General features: G+C 49.8%; 1 protein-coding gene across 7 annotated transcripts in view; it reads left to right on the top strand.

Annotated features, from left to right (window-relative positions):
- UNC13B (unc-13 homolog B) overlaps nt 1–14475 on the top strand; it is a 225236-nt gene that overhangs the window by 82348 nt on the left and 128413 nt on the right. For 6 of the 7 annotated variants that reach the window (XM_063128355.1, XM_063128352.1, XM_063128353.1 and 3 more), the window contains 2 exons: nt 10866–11177; nt 11568–11658. In XM_063128355.1, coding sequence (XP_062984425.1) covers nt 10866–11177; nt 11568–11658 — 403 coding nt within the window. The remainder of the gene's footprint in view (nt 1–10865; nt 11178–11567; nt 11659–14475) is intronic. The other variant, XM_063128358.1, reaches the window with a different exon arrangement.

Below are 14475 nucleotides of genomic sequence, written 5' to 3' on the forward strand. Positions count from 1 at the left end.
TGGCAGGAGCGAAGAAGCCCCAGGCTCTCAAAAAGGGAGAGCGTCGGCCATCACGAACGATCGAGGTTTTCACGGAAACTTTGTGCGGAAACAGGAAATCCGGACGTTCCTTGTTATCCAGAGGAATATGACACAATAGATAGGAGAAGAAAAAAGAAACTAAGATACAACAATTTCGAAGAATGTGAACGAACAAGACTACAGAGCAACGGTAGCCTGAGGCCTTCTTGTGAGACAATGATTTCTTCAGGTATCATTAAAACAAGAACTGAACATAATATTTGTCCAGATTATGATAAAACTGAAAAGTATGACAGCAGTCCCATTGAAAGTCAAGAACAGTTACCTGTATATCCAGTTTTGCGTCCATACAAGAATGGTCTTCTAGTCAAGAGTGGCAAGTTGTCCAACTGCAAACAGGCAGATCGTGACTCAGGATCGTTTCCCTTTGATGGTGAGGACGGGACACACCCAGGAGAACCAGCGAATTGTTTTCTGCCGTTAGGCATTCTGGAAGAATTGGATAGCAGTGCATCTGATGAGCTTCAGGCCTCTCCTGTTTCAGATGACGATGAAATGGAAGAGCTAGCTATACTTTCACAAGCATGGTGCGAATCCAATGTTCGCCATGCTAGGGACCTTTCCGACAGCCATAGTGGAAGTGCCGTATCCCTGCTACAAAGGGAGAAGAAGCCACATCGGGTGAGAGGAGGGAAACATGGTTATCGGAAGCAAGACGTGACACTCTCTCCTGTGGAAGAGCCTACTGAGGAGTATGTTGATGCAATGGATGAACTGCAGTGCTTAGTTGAAACTGTGTCTGAATACTTAGCCGAAAAGGAGGAAGAGATTAGTAAATTTGGAACCCTTCCAAACAGTAAAAATACAAATGAGAATGTACCTCTGAAGCAAGGCGGCACTGATACGTCGGCAGAGGAGAGGGCCCCTTCAGAGCAGGCAAAGCCAGCAAGTGTCGCAGAGGAGAGCGGGAGCAGCAGGGGCATTTCCGAGGCATTGCCAGACTTGTTTGGAGTGAAGAACACTGTAAACTCCTTGTTTAGTTCTTTCACTGAAAAAGTGGGCTCAGGAACAAAGCATTTAACGGCATCCGTTGAAAAGCTTGTATCTTCAACACCCGAGAAATCGGAAGCCCTGGCTCAGTCCGAGGGAGGCGTTGCAAATACGCTTTCAAGCAAGCCTAAATCTGACATTGTTTCTCCAGAACTGAAAGCAGAAAGTAAGCCTGATACGACGTTGTCTACAACATTGTCTCCCTTGACCCAGAATAGCTCTGAGAGAGGAACCAGTGACGTTGGCGTCTCAGAAAAAGCGTGCAGGGATGTCAAGGCTTCTGCTGTCCCTGGTGTTCAGGATCCTTCCACAAACAGTGCTCAGAGCCAGTCTTCCTCTCAAAATCCAACTTCAGTTGTGAATTCTGTCTTAGGCATGTTCAACCCTTTAAAAATCTTTTCTGAAAAAGAAACACCAAAGAAAGACACTGTAAAACAGGAGGAGCCTGTTAAGGCTGAAGTCAAAGCAAGCGAGAAGCCGCCTGAACCTGTGAATGCATCTCCTGAAATGAGCAAGGATGAAGCAGAAGCCAGCGCGAGCAGTGGCCCAGTGTCCTCAATCTTTGGGAAATTGTCAAGCTCTGTTAGTTCTTTCAGCTTGAGAGCCAGTTTTGAGAGCCTGGCTGTTCCCAAGCAGTCAACTGGGCCACAGAAGTCTTCTGATGCTCCTCACACCTCAAATCAGCCAGATAATGTTGTTAAAGAACGTCCAGACATCCTGCAGCATCCTGCAAAAAAGGTAATCGAAAACAAGCAAAGCGAAGGTTACAAGGAGGTTAATGCCCAATCATCAGAGCAGGGAGAATCATCCAATAACTTCTTTAGTCCACTTAAAAAATCTTTCAGCCAGTTGCTGCTTCCTTCTTCTACTGAACCTGTGCCAAACGAGGCACAATTGGGCTTGGGCAAAAGTCACCAGTCCGAGGAGGATGTCAGAAAAACGAGCTCTACAAACAGTGAACTTAACTTCCCTTTCACTGGAAAGCTACAGATTCCCTTTTTGAGCAGCTTTAGCTTTGCAGACAAGCAACAGGAGAATAAAGAAAAATCAGGAATTTTCACTTCATTCTTGAACGTTGCTTCTGTTGAAAACCTAGCAGCGTCAAAAGATCAAACTGGCCAACAGAGTTTTACTGACAAGCCCCTAAATGCTGAAGAGGCTCGTGAAAGCAGCAGCTCAGAAGCTGTCAAAACTTCGTTAAAATCTCCTTCAGTTCCAGACGGATCTGAGAGTAAAGAGGAGCTGATGAGGAGAAAAGAAATGGGTAAAGTTAATGGTTCGTGTGCACCAGAAAGTGGAAATCGAAATCAGATCGCTTTAGATTCTTCAAAAATTGCACACATGGAACGTGGTCAGAAGCACATGAGTGCTCAGGATCACAAAGACCCAAAAGGCAGAGTGGAGGCCGTGATGGCAGGCCTGCCAAAAGAATTGGATCTGAATACTGTGGTAGGAAAACCCAGGGCTACTAGTGAAGCCAGAGAGGGCAAGACAATGGACGATGCTCAGAAGGAAGCCACGCCACAGGGTTTGCTTTCAGGGCTTTTTCGGCGTGCTTCATCTGACAATATCACCCAGGTTAAACAGGAAATGGGTAATCAGAAGAGCGGTGCACCTGGCTTGCTTTCTGGATTATTCAAATTTTCTTCAAGTGAAAATGTGTCTGAATGTAAGGCAGACAAGATGAAAACAAGCTCTCTAGGAAGTATAATGAAGATCTTTGACAGGAATGAGGAGGAGAGCAGTTCCAGAAGCAAATCTGTTGGCTCACATGTTGCTCCCAGGATCCAAGAAAGCACTGGAGAAAAGCAGGAGGCGGCCAGCTTCTTAAGGAGCATAATGCACAAACCAAAAGAAAAGGCAGAGGAGAGAGTGACTACTGAGGCTTCCAGTAACGCAAATGCCCATTTGCCCAGCATAGAAATAAACAAAATGGACAATGAACATGCTCCTTTCCATCGGCGCTCTGTCTCCCAGAATGTTTTAAGTTCCCAGCAAAAGACACAAGATTTATCGGGGAGACCAACCCTTTATAGACGAGATACAGATTCCAATATTTATCAAACGGTTCTCGATGAAAGGTCACATGAATTTCTCGGTTCTTCGTTACTAAATGCTAAACTGTATGGCCAATCAGGACACCATCTTGCTTTTGAAGAAACAAGGCGTCGTTCAAGCTTTGACTGGGAGTATGACACAGGGGAGTTTTCTGCCAATACTCACCAGTTTTCCTTGCCAGTTTACTATGTCTTAAACCAGAACTCGACCCCACTAGCTGAATTTCTGGACTGGTCAGAATCGAATGAGACAGTAATGAACTTATGTAAAAAAGATGGAAATGCAAACATGGTAGATTGGAGGTCAAATGCAAATTTTGATACTCAAAGCATAGATTTCAGTGTCATGTCATATGAATCATTTGATCAGTTAGGCTTACAAGATTTATGCCTGGAAGAAAATGAGGTGTGGGCAACTCATTCTTTGAATGGAAATCTTTCTCCATTTGACTGCAACTGTGTCTTGGAAGAGATGCCCATGGACTTGAGCTATTCATCTGCTTGTGATGGTAATATGTGGACCTTAATTGATCAGGAGTCCTTGAGTATGGATGGAAGTTTTACATATTCATCTTACAGTCAAGAGTATCAGGATTGGCTGATGCTGCTTGAGCAAGGTGTGTGGTGGTCCTCAGAAGATGGTGACTGTGGATACTACATGTACAGTGATGGTCAGTATGTTTATTCTCTACTCACGGATCCTACTGGACAGTACGTCTATATATGCACTCCCGACACATATACTCATCCAGACTATTGGGATTATAATTATCCAAAGGATACTTTGCAAAGCACTGCCTTGGAAGACAGCATGATTGCCGTTTGCGGTTTCAAAGTGCCTCTTGATAATGAAGATGAGTTATTCTGGTTTGCTGAAGAAGAGCAATTGGATAATTACTTTGTAAACAAGCCACTTGATTTGTCTGTAGCTCTGCAAAGGAGTGATCAACTTATGAACATGAATTTAGAGACCTTTTCGCAAATGTTTGAGGAGTCCATCTATCACCAGAGAGAGCAGCCTTTAGACTTTTCAGGGTACAAACTTCAAAAGCTCAAGGTGGACTTCAGACCTGAGAGGGAGACGGAGTGGCACTCAGAAGAGCCCCCACTGACCCTTGACCTTAGAGTGCATTCCAGAATAGCTTCTAGTGGGATGTTAAAAGAGGACATTCAACCCAAGCCATCAGGCAGAACCCCTGCTGCAACAGTTTCTGAAAGTGGGCTGTCAAGGCGGTTTGGCTTCCATATTTTCCAGCCTTCTGCTAAGTCTGAGCCTCCAATAGTATCTCAGAGTTTGACCGAAGTCAAATCATCGGAAGAAGATAAAAAGCCACCGGTGAACAAAGTCACATCTTTATTTTCTGCTTTGGGTGGCTTGATTAGTAGGAGTTCAGATGGGCATGAGTCTTTGGAAGATGTGGCTCCAAAGAAAGTAGGCACTTGGCCAGAGTTGCTGGGACCCAAAAAGGATGCGCTTTCAACAGTGCCACCCAGGGAAATAGGGGAGGATGTACCAAGCGTCTGGCACACTTCTGTTAAACATGAATCAGTTATAAAAGATCCAGCCAGATCTGATAAGTTAGACTCTGCTAGGAATGAGAAGCCAACCCTTTCTCAGAATGGTCACCAGAAAAGGGCCCAGCTGGCCCGATCCCCCTCTCGGCTAAGCCAGGGCCCTGTGGACAGCAAGGCCAGTCAGCTGGATAAAAGTGCTGAGGCAGCTCCCGTCACGGGTCAGCATAAGCCCAAAGTGTGTGTGGATGAGCCCAAGAGAACTCAGCCAGTCCCTAGCCAAACGTCCACCGAGGCCGAGGGAACATTATTTAAAAGCGCTCTGAAGATGTTTAATCTGGGAGACGACTCCTCTACAGTGGCAGCACCTGATAAAAGCCAAGCGCCTGGGTTTTTTGATTTCTTTAAAACACAAGTAAACAAAGCACCAGAATCCTCACCAGCACCACAACCAAATTTGGCGAAAAATGAAACTCAGAAGAAAATGTCTCAGGAGAAGGTGGAACCCCCCACAGGCATTTCGTCATTTTTTGGTTCCATAGGGGATCTTTTTAAAGTGGATGCCGCCCCTTCCCCACAAAGTGCCCCTGCCTCTCCAAAGAGTGGGAGCCAGATCTCCTTGGAAACGAGGGAGAGGGCCGACCAACCGCGCAGAGGGCCAAGTAAGAGCGCTGCAGCTGCCTCTCGTGTCCCTGAGGAGCAGGCTGGTGTGGAAGTTGCCAAGAAGCCCATTGTTCCTAATGAAGTCCAGCACAGAAAGTTAGGGGAGGATATGGCTGAACTGAAGGAGATTCCCCTTGGCAATGCAGAGCACAAACCGTCGGCACAATATGGCAATGGAACAGCTGTTTCATTGGGACAGCATGGAGGCAGCCGTATGGGAGCCGCGCCTGATAAAACACAGCCCAGCAGGGCTGATCAGCGCCCCAGGGAACCTGGCTTTAGCCTGCCCTTTGGCTTGTCACAGGCCACGCCTTCAAAGCCTCAGCCGGCACAGCAGCCAGCAACAGCCGCGCCTGATAAAACACAGCCCAGCAGGGCTGATCAGCCCCCCAGGGAACCTGGCTTCAGCCTGCCCTTTGGCTTGTCACAGGCCACGCCTTCAAAGCCTCAGCCGGCACAGCAGCCAGCCAGCCGGAGCATCTTCTCGTTCTTCACTGCTTCCGAGAACCCGCCAGCGCCAGCCCCTGCTCCAGCAGCTCCTAACACCAAGCCCCTAGAAGCTGAAGGTCTGTTCAAGATGCCTTCTTTTCTGTCCGGAGGGGCCCCTGCAAAGAAAAGTGTGCCGCAAAGCAGCTCCAGCTTCAGCTTTTTCAATTTGACCTCCTTCTTGGATGAAAAGCCAACGGCTACTCCCGAAAAGGTAAATCTAACAAAGCCACCTCCACAGCAAGCAGGCAGCCTTGCTCAGCCACCTCTGCGGCAAGCTGACGCGAAGCCCTCCATGAAGCCATGTGTTTCTGTTGACTCTGGCATTGGAGTTGCCCGACAGCAGGGCTTGGAGAATAAAGAGGCAGTGGCTGGCATGATAGAGGCTGTGCTTGGTAAGCAAGCGGTTGATGTCCCGCAGAGCAAGGCAAGCGAATCAAGCCCCCCTGCGGTTGAGCATGCGGTGGAAAGTGCTTTGGAAGCAAAAGCTGAGGCAGAGACGCCTTTTGTGGCCAGTCTAGCTCCTGAAGCTGATACAGATAGAGAAGATCAACCCGTTTGTCCTGGTCCTGATGTTCCTCAGCTGCAGGAGGATAGTGGACCCTTCCCTCTGGAGATTTCAAAGCCAACAGAAGATCAGCAAGAGAGCACAGGAAAGAGCGATGATATCATGTTGATCTCTGAGAAAGAAGGTGCTCCTTCGGACAGGAATGAGGCTTTTATGGATCTAGCAGTGGTTGTTACTGCTGCTGAAGACCTTTCACAAGAGGTGGTGCCTGAAGGAAAACCACATGTTCCTGAGCCGAAGCTACCAGATCCCAAGCCACTGGATCATATTCCTTCAAATGCTGGAGTACAGCAGGCTCAGGGTCAAAAACCTCTCCCTAAAATGCCAGCAGCATCTAACGTGCAGGAGATGCCTAAAGAACCTGAGAATGACAAGTCGGTTCTAGATAGCTCTGTTGAAATGTTTTCAAGCTTCATGACAAAAATGAAACCCACTAAAACTTTATCTGGCTTCTTTTCCCAGTCACAAATTCCAGCAGCTCCTCCTAGTGCACAAAAGAAAAGCACTTCATTTTTTGGACTTTCATCTCTACCAAGTGGGCCCTCCCCAACATTTACAAGTGATCTCTTTGGCATTTTTAAAGGAGCAACAGCAGAGACCCCTCCAATGCCTGCAGGGTCCTCAAAACCACAGGATGCTAGCAGCAGAGCCAAGGAGGCTGGAGGCCCACTCCTGGGCAAAGGCTCCATGAGACCAGACCAGACATCTAGAGCTGAACCACCAAATGCTGATGATACCTTGAAACAACAAGGCCAAACTTCTAGAGGTGAAATATTAGAGACAAATGCTAGCAGGGTCCCGAAACAAGCTGTTGCCACAGTCTTGGCAGAAGAAAATTCAACAAAAGACTATATTGTGAAAATGGAAACTGAAGCACGCAAAATACCTGAAAACAGTCAAGAGCCCTCGCTAAATGCTTCAGAAAAGTTGGACTCAGGTGAGGAGCAAGGGCCTGAGGTGGTGCAGGAGGACACTAACTTGTTGACTTCTGAAGACACGAGAAATGCTGACCTGGGTAGTCAAGGTCAAGATAATGCAGTTGATACAGAAACGGCTGCAATTCTGGGGAAGTCCGATATATACATGGAGCCATTAGGAAAGGAAGCTGTCCTTGCTGCTGAAGAGCAACCAGCCCTGGAACAGGGAACTGGTGTTAGTATTTGCCAGACTGAATTGAATGGTGCACATGAGTTGGTTGACAAGACAGGTGAAAATGTGGGCCGTTTGGACTTGATTGAACAAGTAGCTATCAATAACAAGGTAGATGTTGATGCTTGTGCACCGTACACATCTGGTACCCTAGAAGTGGAGCCAAAAGCTGCTGCAAGTGAGGCCCTCAATTTGCTTTCGGAAGATCTGGATGGCGCTCCTGAAATGAAATCTGTCCCAGCTGAGCAGAAGGAGCCTTTACGAGTCAATGAAGTGGCCTCAGAGGGCGTTACCTTGAAGAGTAGTTCAGATAGCCCGAGCAGGCCAGCCCGTGCTCCTGTCGATGCCAGCGGCACCAAGCCCATGTTTGAAATTCCAAGCGTGCCAGCTTTCCCAAAATTCAGCTTCATGCCTTCGTCGGAGGGCAGCAAGCCGCTTGGGTCCTTCTTCTCCTCCCCCCCACAGCCCCCTTCAGCGAGTAAGTCTGCGGCTGAGCCAGGCCTTGTGTCGAGTCTCAACAAGTTTTCCTCAACACTGTTTGGTGGTGGAAGTGATGAGAAGGCTAGTAAAGCAGAGGGGGCCCAAGGGACGGTGTTTGGGAGGAAGCTGGACTTCTCGTTTCCATGGCAGAAGGACGCCAAGGAGGCCTGTGCCAAGAAGGAACCAGAGACACCGCTGAAAGCTTCCGCCAAACAAATTGCGCCCTCAAGCGCTTCGTCCGGACTTGACTGCAAGGCGCCAGAGGCCACGGCCAAACCCCAGCAGCAGGCCCTGGAGGCGGTCAGTGGTGAGGGGACTCCTGCCCTGGCGGTCTCTGAGCAGCCTGCCGATTCTGGCCTTCCTTCTGACAACCTCAGCAGGGAACGCTTCGACGGCCCAACTTCTGCCGTTTTACTGGTGCCCAGCAAAGAGCTGGAGGTTGGTGTCTCGAAAGCCCCTGAAGATGAGCTGAGCGCTGTTTCCTCTGAGCCGCCTGGCCCCTCTTTGGAAGAACCAGCCGAAGGGACGGCACGTGTTCAGGGTCAAGAAGAGCAGAAGGAGAGCGCCCCTTGCCCAGAAACAGAAGCGCTTGTTCCTGGATTGCAGCCGGTGGAGAAGAGCAGCACAGAGCCCCCACATAAGAAAAGGCCAGTAGCAAACCCAGCATAATAAATGGTGTCAACTTGTTGGCCATTTATAATGCAAGTGCCGTAGCAGTAGACCCCTGGCCATGTAGCTCTGATCCTCTGAGTGGTGCGTAGCGCCCAGAGTGCCTGGTGTTGGAGGGAGCTGTGGGCTCTCGTTGCTGGACTACCCACCCAAAGCCCTTCCTTCCCAGCTCCTGGGTTCCTTTGTTTCGAAAGGCTGTGATTAGTTCCCGGCTTCTGCTTTTGTGTTTGTGTCTCTGTGAATGAGAAGCTTTGAATATTGGCTTCATTAGCCATTCTTGGCCTAATTGATTGTGTGTGAACAGCTGGCAGCTTGAGAACAACCGGCACCTCCTGATTCTATGGCAAGTGGGCGGCTGCCGGGACCACGACAGGAGCCGTTGCGCCGCCAAACAATACTTCAGAGGAAACGGGGCCTCCAGCCAAGAGCCGGCGTGAAACGTTTTGCAAAGGGCTTAGTTGCATTCAGGTGTTGAGTTGGGGAAGACAGCTAGCAATAACGGCTCTAGAGTTTTCTCGGGGCAGTTCAGTTGCACCTGTGCCAAAACTGGTCACTTCTGCACCCAGGGGAGTTTGCTCACCCACCCACCCCTCCCACCAGTCTCCACCAGGAAGGGACTAAGCGTGGTTGTGGACCATTATGGCCACTGTTGCTGCTGAAATGTCAAGTTCTCACTGCTCAGCTGCTGCTGCTGCTGCTGCTGCCGTGGCTCATATTTCCTCTGTTTTTGCCAGCAGTATTCAGTGGCGCTGGCTGAACGGATTTTGCTTCACTGTTTTAGACTGCAGGCATCTAAAGCCAATGAGGAGCTGCTAAGGGTGCTACTTTGCCTGGCCTGCTGCCCCCACTTAGCCTCTGGCTTTTATCTATCCTATCTTGAAAATGTGCTTAACTATTCCATACTAAGGCCCTAATCATCTGCTGTGATAGCTATTCATATATTAAATGACCTTTGCCCGCAGTCCCTGTCGAGGTGACGCCGAGGGCAGGTGCCGCTCTTGCCTCGCCCCAGTTGCAGCATTCCCAGACCCTGGGACCTTTGCCGAGCCTGCAGACCTCATCCTTTCAATGAGCCTATAGCTCCGATAAAGGGACTCCCCTTTCCCCTCCTGCCAGTTTCCCAGGATTTAGTTGGAGCTTTTCACTCTAGCTCAACCTTTCTCAACCTGGGGCGCTCCAGATGTGTTGGACTACAACTCCCAGAATGCCCCAGCCAGCTCTGCTGGCTGGGGCATTCTGGGAGATGCAGTCCAACACATCTGGAGCGCCCCAGGTTGAGAACCACTGCTCTAGCTGCTTTAGGACTCCCCTGTCGAGGTCTCTGCCTGTGTTGGCTGCCAAAAGCCAGACAGCACTTGAATATCAGCCCCACAGCATTCACACACACCCCTCTTGCCTTCTGGGTTTCAGCAATGGAGAGCGCTGTGTGTCGGTGCCTTCTTGAGGGAATAGCTCCTGGTGCTCTAGATCCAGCCTGACGCCGCACACACTTATAGTAATTGGACGCTTCCGAGGCAAAGGGCCCATGTTGTGCTGTCTGGGTCAGCAGCCACTGCAATGGGACCCTTTTCCCAGCCACTGCAGATGTTTTAAGGTGGTGCAAAATGGCAGTGGAAATGGAACCCTGGTGGTTTGCTTTGAGGGCCACGTTTGGTAGACAGGCAGGGTACAAATCACATAAATGAATGCTCCCTACGCAAGGTGAACTTGAGGTGCAATGTGCAAGGGTCTACTGTAGTGGCTTGAGCACTTTCCTGCCGCACCTGGCTGATTTATATATTTATTTATTTATTTATAGCATTTCTATACCGCCTAATAGCCGAAGCTCTCTGGGCAGTTCACAAAAATTAAGACCATTCAAAGTATAAAACCATAATATAAAATACAATATAAAAGGGAATATAAAGCATTTGCAGGCTGCTCTGTGGCTCATCTTCTAAGCCACTTTGACGGATATTATTAGTGCCCGGAGGGTTAGGCCTGGCCCTAAAATGGCAGGTACAGTCCTGATGTGACAATCAATCTGGCCCAGTTTGGGAGAGAGGTTGACTCCCCGGGGGTTTCCATCTGATCCCTTGGTTTTGTGTGTCCAGGGCTTGCTCTGTGTGTGTGTGTGTGTGTGCGTGTGTGCGTGTGTGTGTGCACTTTCTGCTGAGTTGTTTCCTGCTTACCACTACCTTTGGGCTTACCAGTGTCTTGCTCTCTCACAGTCCTGCCAGCAGTAGTAAGTTTGGTTCCTCCTGTAACATCAGCCAGGGAAGCTCTCAGCTGAGTGAGCTGGACCATGATCATGGGAGTGTCCTGGGCTCTGAACATGAGGACGAGCTCCCAGAAGGGCCGCCTGCCGCTCCTCACCAGAGGGAAGGCCGTGGGTCATCTGGCGAACAGCAGGAGTCCCAAGAAACGCACAGCAAAAGAGAGAAGAGGCCCGAGGGAGAGGAGAAAGTGAGAGAGCAGGCCACGGCACAACTACCTGCAGAAGTGCAGCAGTCCAGCAAAGGGGCCACCAGGCCACCAGACAGGTAGGTGATGTGAATTCACCCCAGGTTTCTTGCAGATGACGCAGGGGGTGGGGAGAGGGAGACTTAAAGTGGACGTGGTGCCACGGGTGATCTCTGGTAGCCCTGCCATTTCTGCGTCAGAAAAGGAAGAGGGGAATGTCACCAGTCTCACATGTCACAGCGGGCCACACTCCTTGCAGTCTATTGAAGAAGATTCCCCTACATTTCTCGTGTGCTTCTACGCTCTCTGTGCTGCTGGGCCCAGCCGCGTGCTCCTCCCTTTGCTGACCCTGCTGCTTTTAACGTTTGATCCCACAATGCAAAAAGCCACTGCCTGTAGCACATTGAGGCTCATGATAGCTCTTAAGTATCCAGGATTCATCTCTGCCCCTCTTTTTTCTTTCTTGCAAGTTCCCTCGATGAAAATGAGCCTCTGCCATTGCTCCCCGCCAGAACCCGCTGGATCCGAGCCATTAATAAAGTGAGACTTCGGTTGCAGGAGGTAAGGCTGTCCAAAGAGGGCTTCTTTCCTCTCTCTGCGTCTGGGCTTGCAGGCTCCGCTGCGTTGTTCTTTGGCGTTTCGTTGTCCAAGGCAGACATCCCGCCGGAGAGGGCAGAGCAAATAGGCTGGACGGGCTCCCGCGTGTCTGGCAGGCAGCTGCAGCAGCCCAGGTTCCCTCCCCTCACGTGGCAATTAGGCGTCGGAAAAAAGCATGAATGGGAGCTTCTCTCCGTAAACCTCGTTGCCAGATGAATGGGGCCGGGGGCAGGATGGGAGGCTGTGCCCCGTTACAGAACCGGATCCTTTTTGGGGAATGGTTGCACACCCATCGCAGTCAATGGGATTGGCATGGCCTGATGGTTGGCGTGGGGCCCGTGTTGGCCTGGGGCAAATGCTTTCCTAGCCTTTCTGATCCGAAGGGGATCCCTGTTGCAGGCCAGTGAGTGGAGGAGCAGGGAGGCCCCTCCTCACTGGCTGTGCTGCTTTTGGCTGCTCCTCCTCGTCTTGGGGAGGTCTTGAATGGGTCTTGGGGAGGAGAGCAGAGGTGCCCTTCCTGCCCCGTTGCACTGCTGGCCACGTGAAGGGGGCTGTTTGCGTAGACAGGGGGCTATAGGGCATTCTTGCACCTTGTGCCTTGGGGAGGCTGCCTGGGGCCACCCTCATGCTACTGCTCTGTCCCTGGTTCAGACCAAGGTCGCGCCCTCCTCTGAATAGCCTTTTAGACCCATCAGAATCCAGGTGACGCACGTGCCTTTGGCTCGCGTCAGTTTTTCTCAGGAGCAGTAAAGGAAGTTTTCCCTTCAGGGCAGAAATGGTGGTTTGCTGCAAAGAGAGAGCATCAAACACTTCTGTAATTCTAATAGAAGTCAGGTGCCTGTTGAGCTGAATTAAACGTTCCAGACAGGTTTAGGAAAAATGCAAGGTGTTTTTTTTAAATATGTCACCAAAGAGCTTTGAAAGGAAAAAAAAATCCTGTGACTTGTCTGTCTTAACTTCTGAAAAAATCTAGTTTGAATATTTTACTAAATTATTTTGAAAAGTGTAAAAAGTTCCCAAGAGATTTGGGAGGCTCTAGTGCACAAAGGGAATTGGTGGCAGCGGAGAAGGCTAGCAGAGGCTGACGACTTGCAAGCAGACTTCTCACGTTTTCCCTTAAAAGTGTCTCCTCCGGTCTGCTTGGTTGTGGGGCAAAGGAATTGTCAGGCTCCACCTTGAAAAGCTTTTGCCGCTGCGGAGACAGTGGAGGACTCGGTCAGGAACAGCGGCGTTTGCTCCCTTGGGGTTTGCGACGTGGGTAAGAACTCGCCTGCTTTGTGCAGGAGCTGCTGCACGGGCTGTCAAGATGGTTAAACTGATTCTGTTTGATGTGCTTTGCTGTTTGAGGAGAGTTTCATTCAGTGGACATCCTTTAAGCAGAGCTGGGTGTACAGCTACTTAGTTCAACGCTTATTAAACAGCCACACAACTTACTGTGTTTGCAAAAAGCTTCCTTTTGTTCTTGCGTACCCTCAATAGTATAATCCATAGAGCTGATCGAGACTTGAGGCAGAAGCCTGGGTTCCAGTTAGAGCGGCATGATGGGCTCAGGAGTGCACCTGGAACACAGAGCGTTCTGGTAGGGTATTGGGTCCGTTCCTGAAATCTTTTGACCCAAACCAGAGCCTGGAAATTCAGTCTCAGATATGGACCGTGGCATGTAAGAAGTCTGACTGCAGCGCCGTCCAAGGGGAAGAGACTTGTGGGACGCAAGTCTGATAGCTACTGATATGCTTCAGAATCTGAAAAGGGAGTCGGTGGCAGGATTGGTCATTGCGGTGTGGATTGGCATCAATGGAAACCCACACACACTCACACTCACACACACGGTCAAGGTGAGAGGCACTCGCATGTGAATGCTTCTATGTGTGCATCCTACATATTCTGAGTCACCAAGAAAAGGAAAGTTTTGTAACATGTTTGTGAACACGCCGTTGCTGCAAATGCCTTTCCATGCTTCGTGCAGCGTCTGCCTCCATGGGTCATGAGACTTTTTAAGCATGCAAAGAAAGGCATGCAAGGGTTGGCATGTGAACTTCCCCCATTTTGGAACGCTCCTATTCAGCTTGGCTTTAAATGAGCCATAGCTGGTCCTGGGTCAAATCAGGGTTTGGCGAACGGTGAAGGAAAGGAAAGGAACCTCTCGTGCAAGCACTGAGTCATTACTGACTCTTGGAGGGACGCCAGCTTTCGCTGATGTTTTCTTGGCAGGCCTCATAGCGGGGTGGTTTGCCGTTGCCTTCCCCAGCTGTTATTACCTTTCCCCCAGCTAACTGGGTACTCATTTTACCAACCTCGGGAGGATGGAAGGCTGAGTCGACCCGAGCCAGCTGCCTGAAACCAGCTTCCGCTGGGATCGAACTCAGGCCGTGGGGAGAGTTTCAGCTGCAGAAACTGCTGCTTTACCGCTCTGCGTGTAATTCTTTCACACCAGTTGAGCTTTACGGGTTCAGACAGGCAAACAAGAGTGTGTTGTTATTGTTGTTTTGCTGTGCTCCTCCGCTCCCGGCACCACAATTGTTGTGCATGGAAAGTAAAATGCACACGTCGACCCTTCTGGCTTTAAGTGCTCCGAGGCAGAAGACTGGCCGGAAATGCCTGTCTCTCCTGGAGTTGCAGGATGGAAGCTTTTCTCGTGGGGAATGAAAGGCTGTAACAGATCCACAGACTGTATTTTTCCAAAACTGTTATGTGGTGTGTGCTGTTGACTTCCCTTTTCAAGTCCCTATTTATAGTGCCATCTGGGGATTGTAGTCCCTTTTTATGCATTGGCATTTATAT

Source organism: Elgaria multicarinata, chromosome 6, assembly GCF_023053635.1.
Source record: "Elgaria multicarinata webbii isolate HBS135686 ecotype San Diego chromosome 6, rElgMul1.1.pri, whole genome shotgun sequence".
Classification (NCBI taxonomy): Eukaryota; Metazoa; Chordata; class Lepidosauria; order Squamata; family Anguidae; genus Elgaria; species Elgaria multicarinata.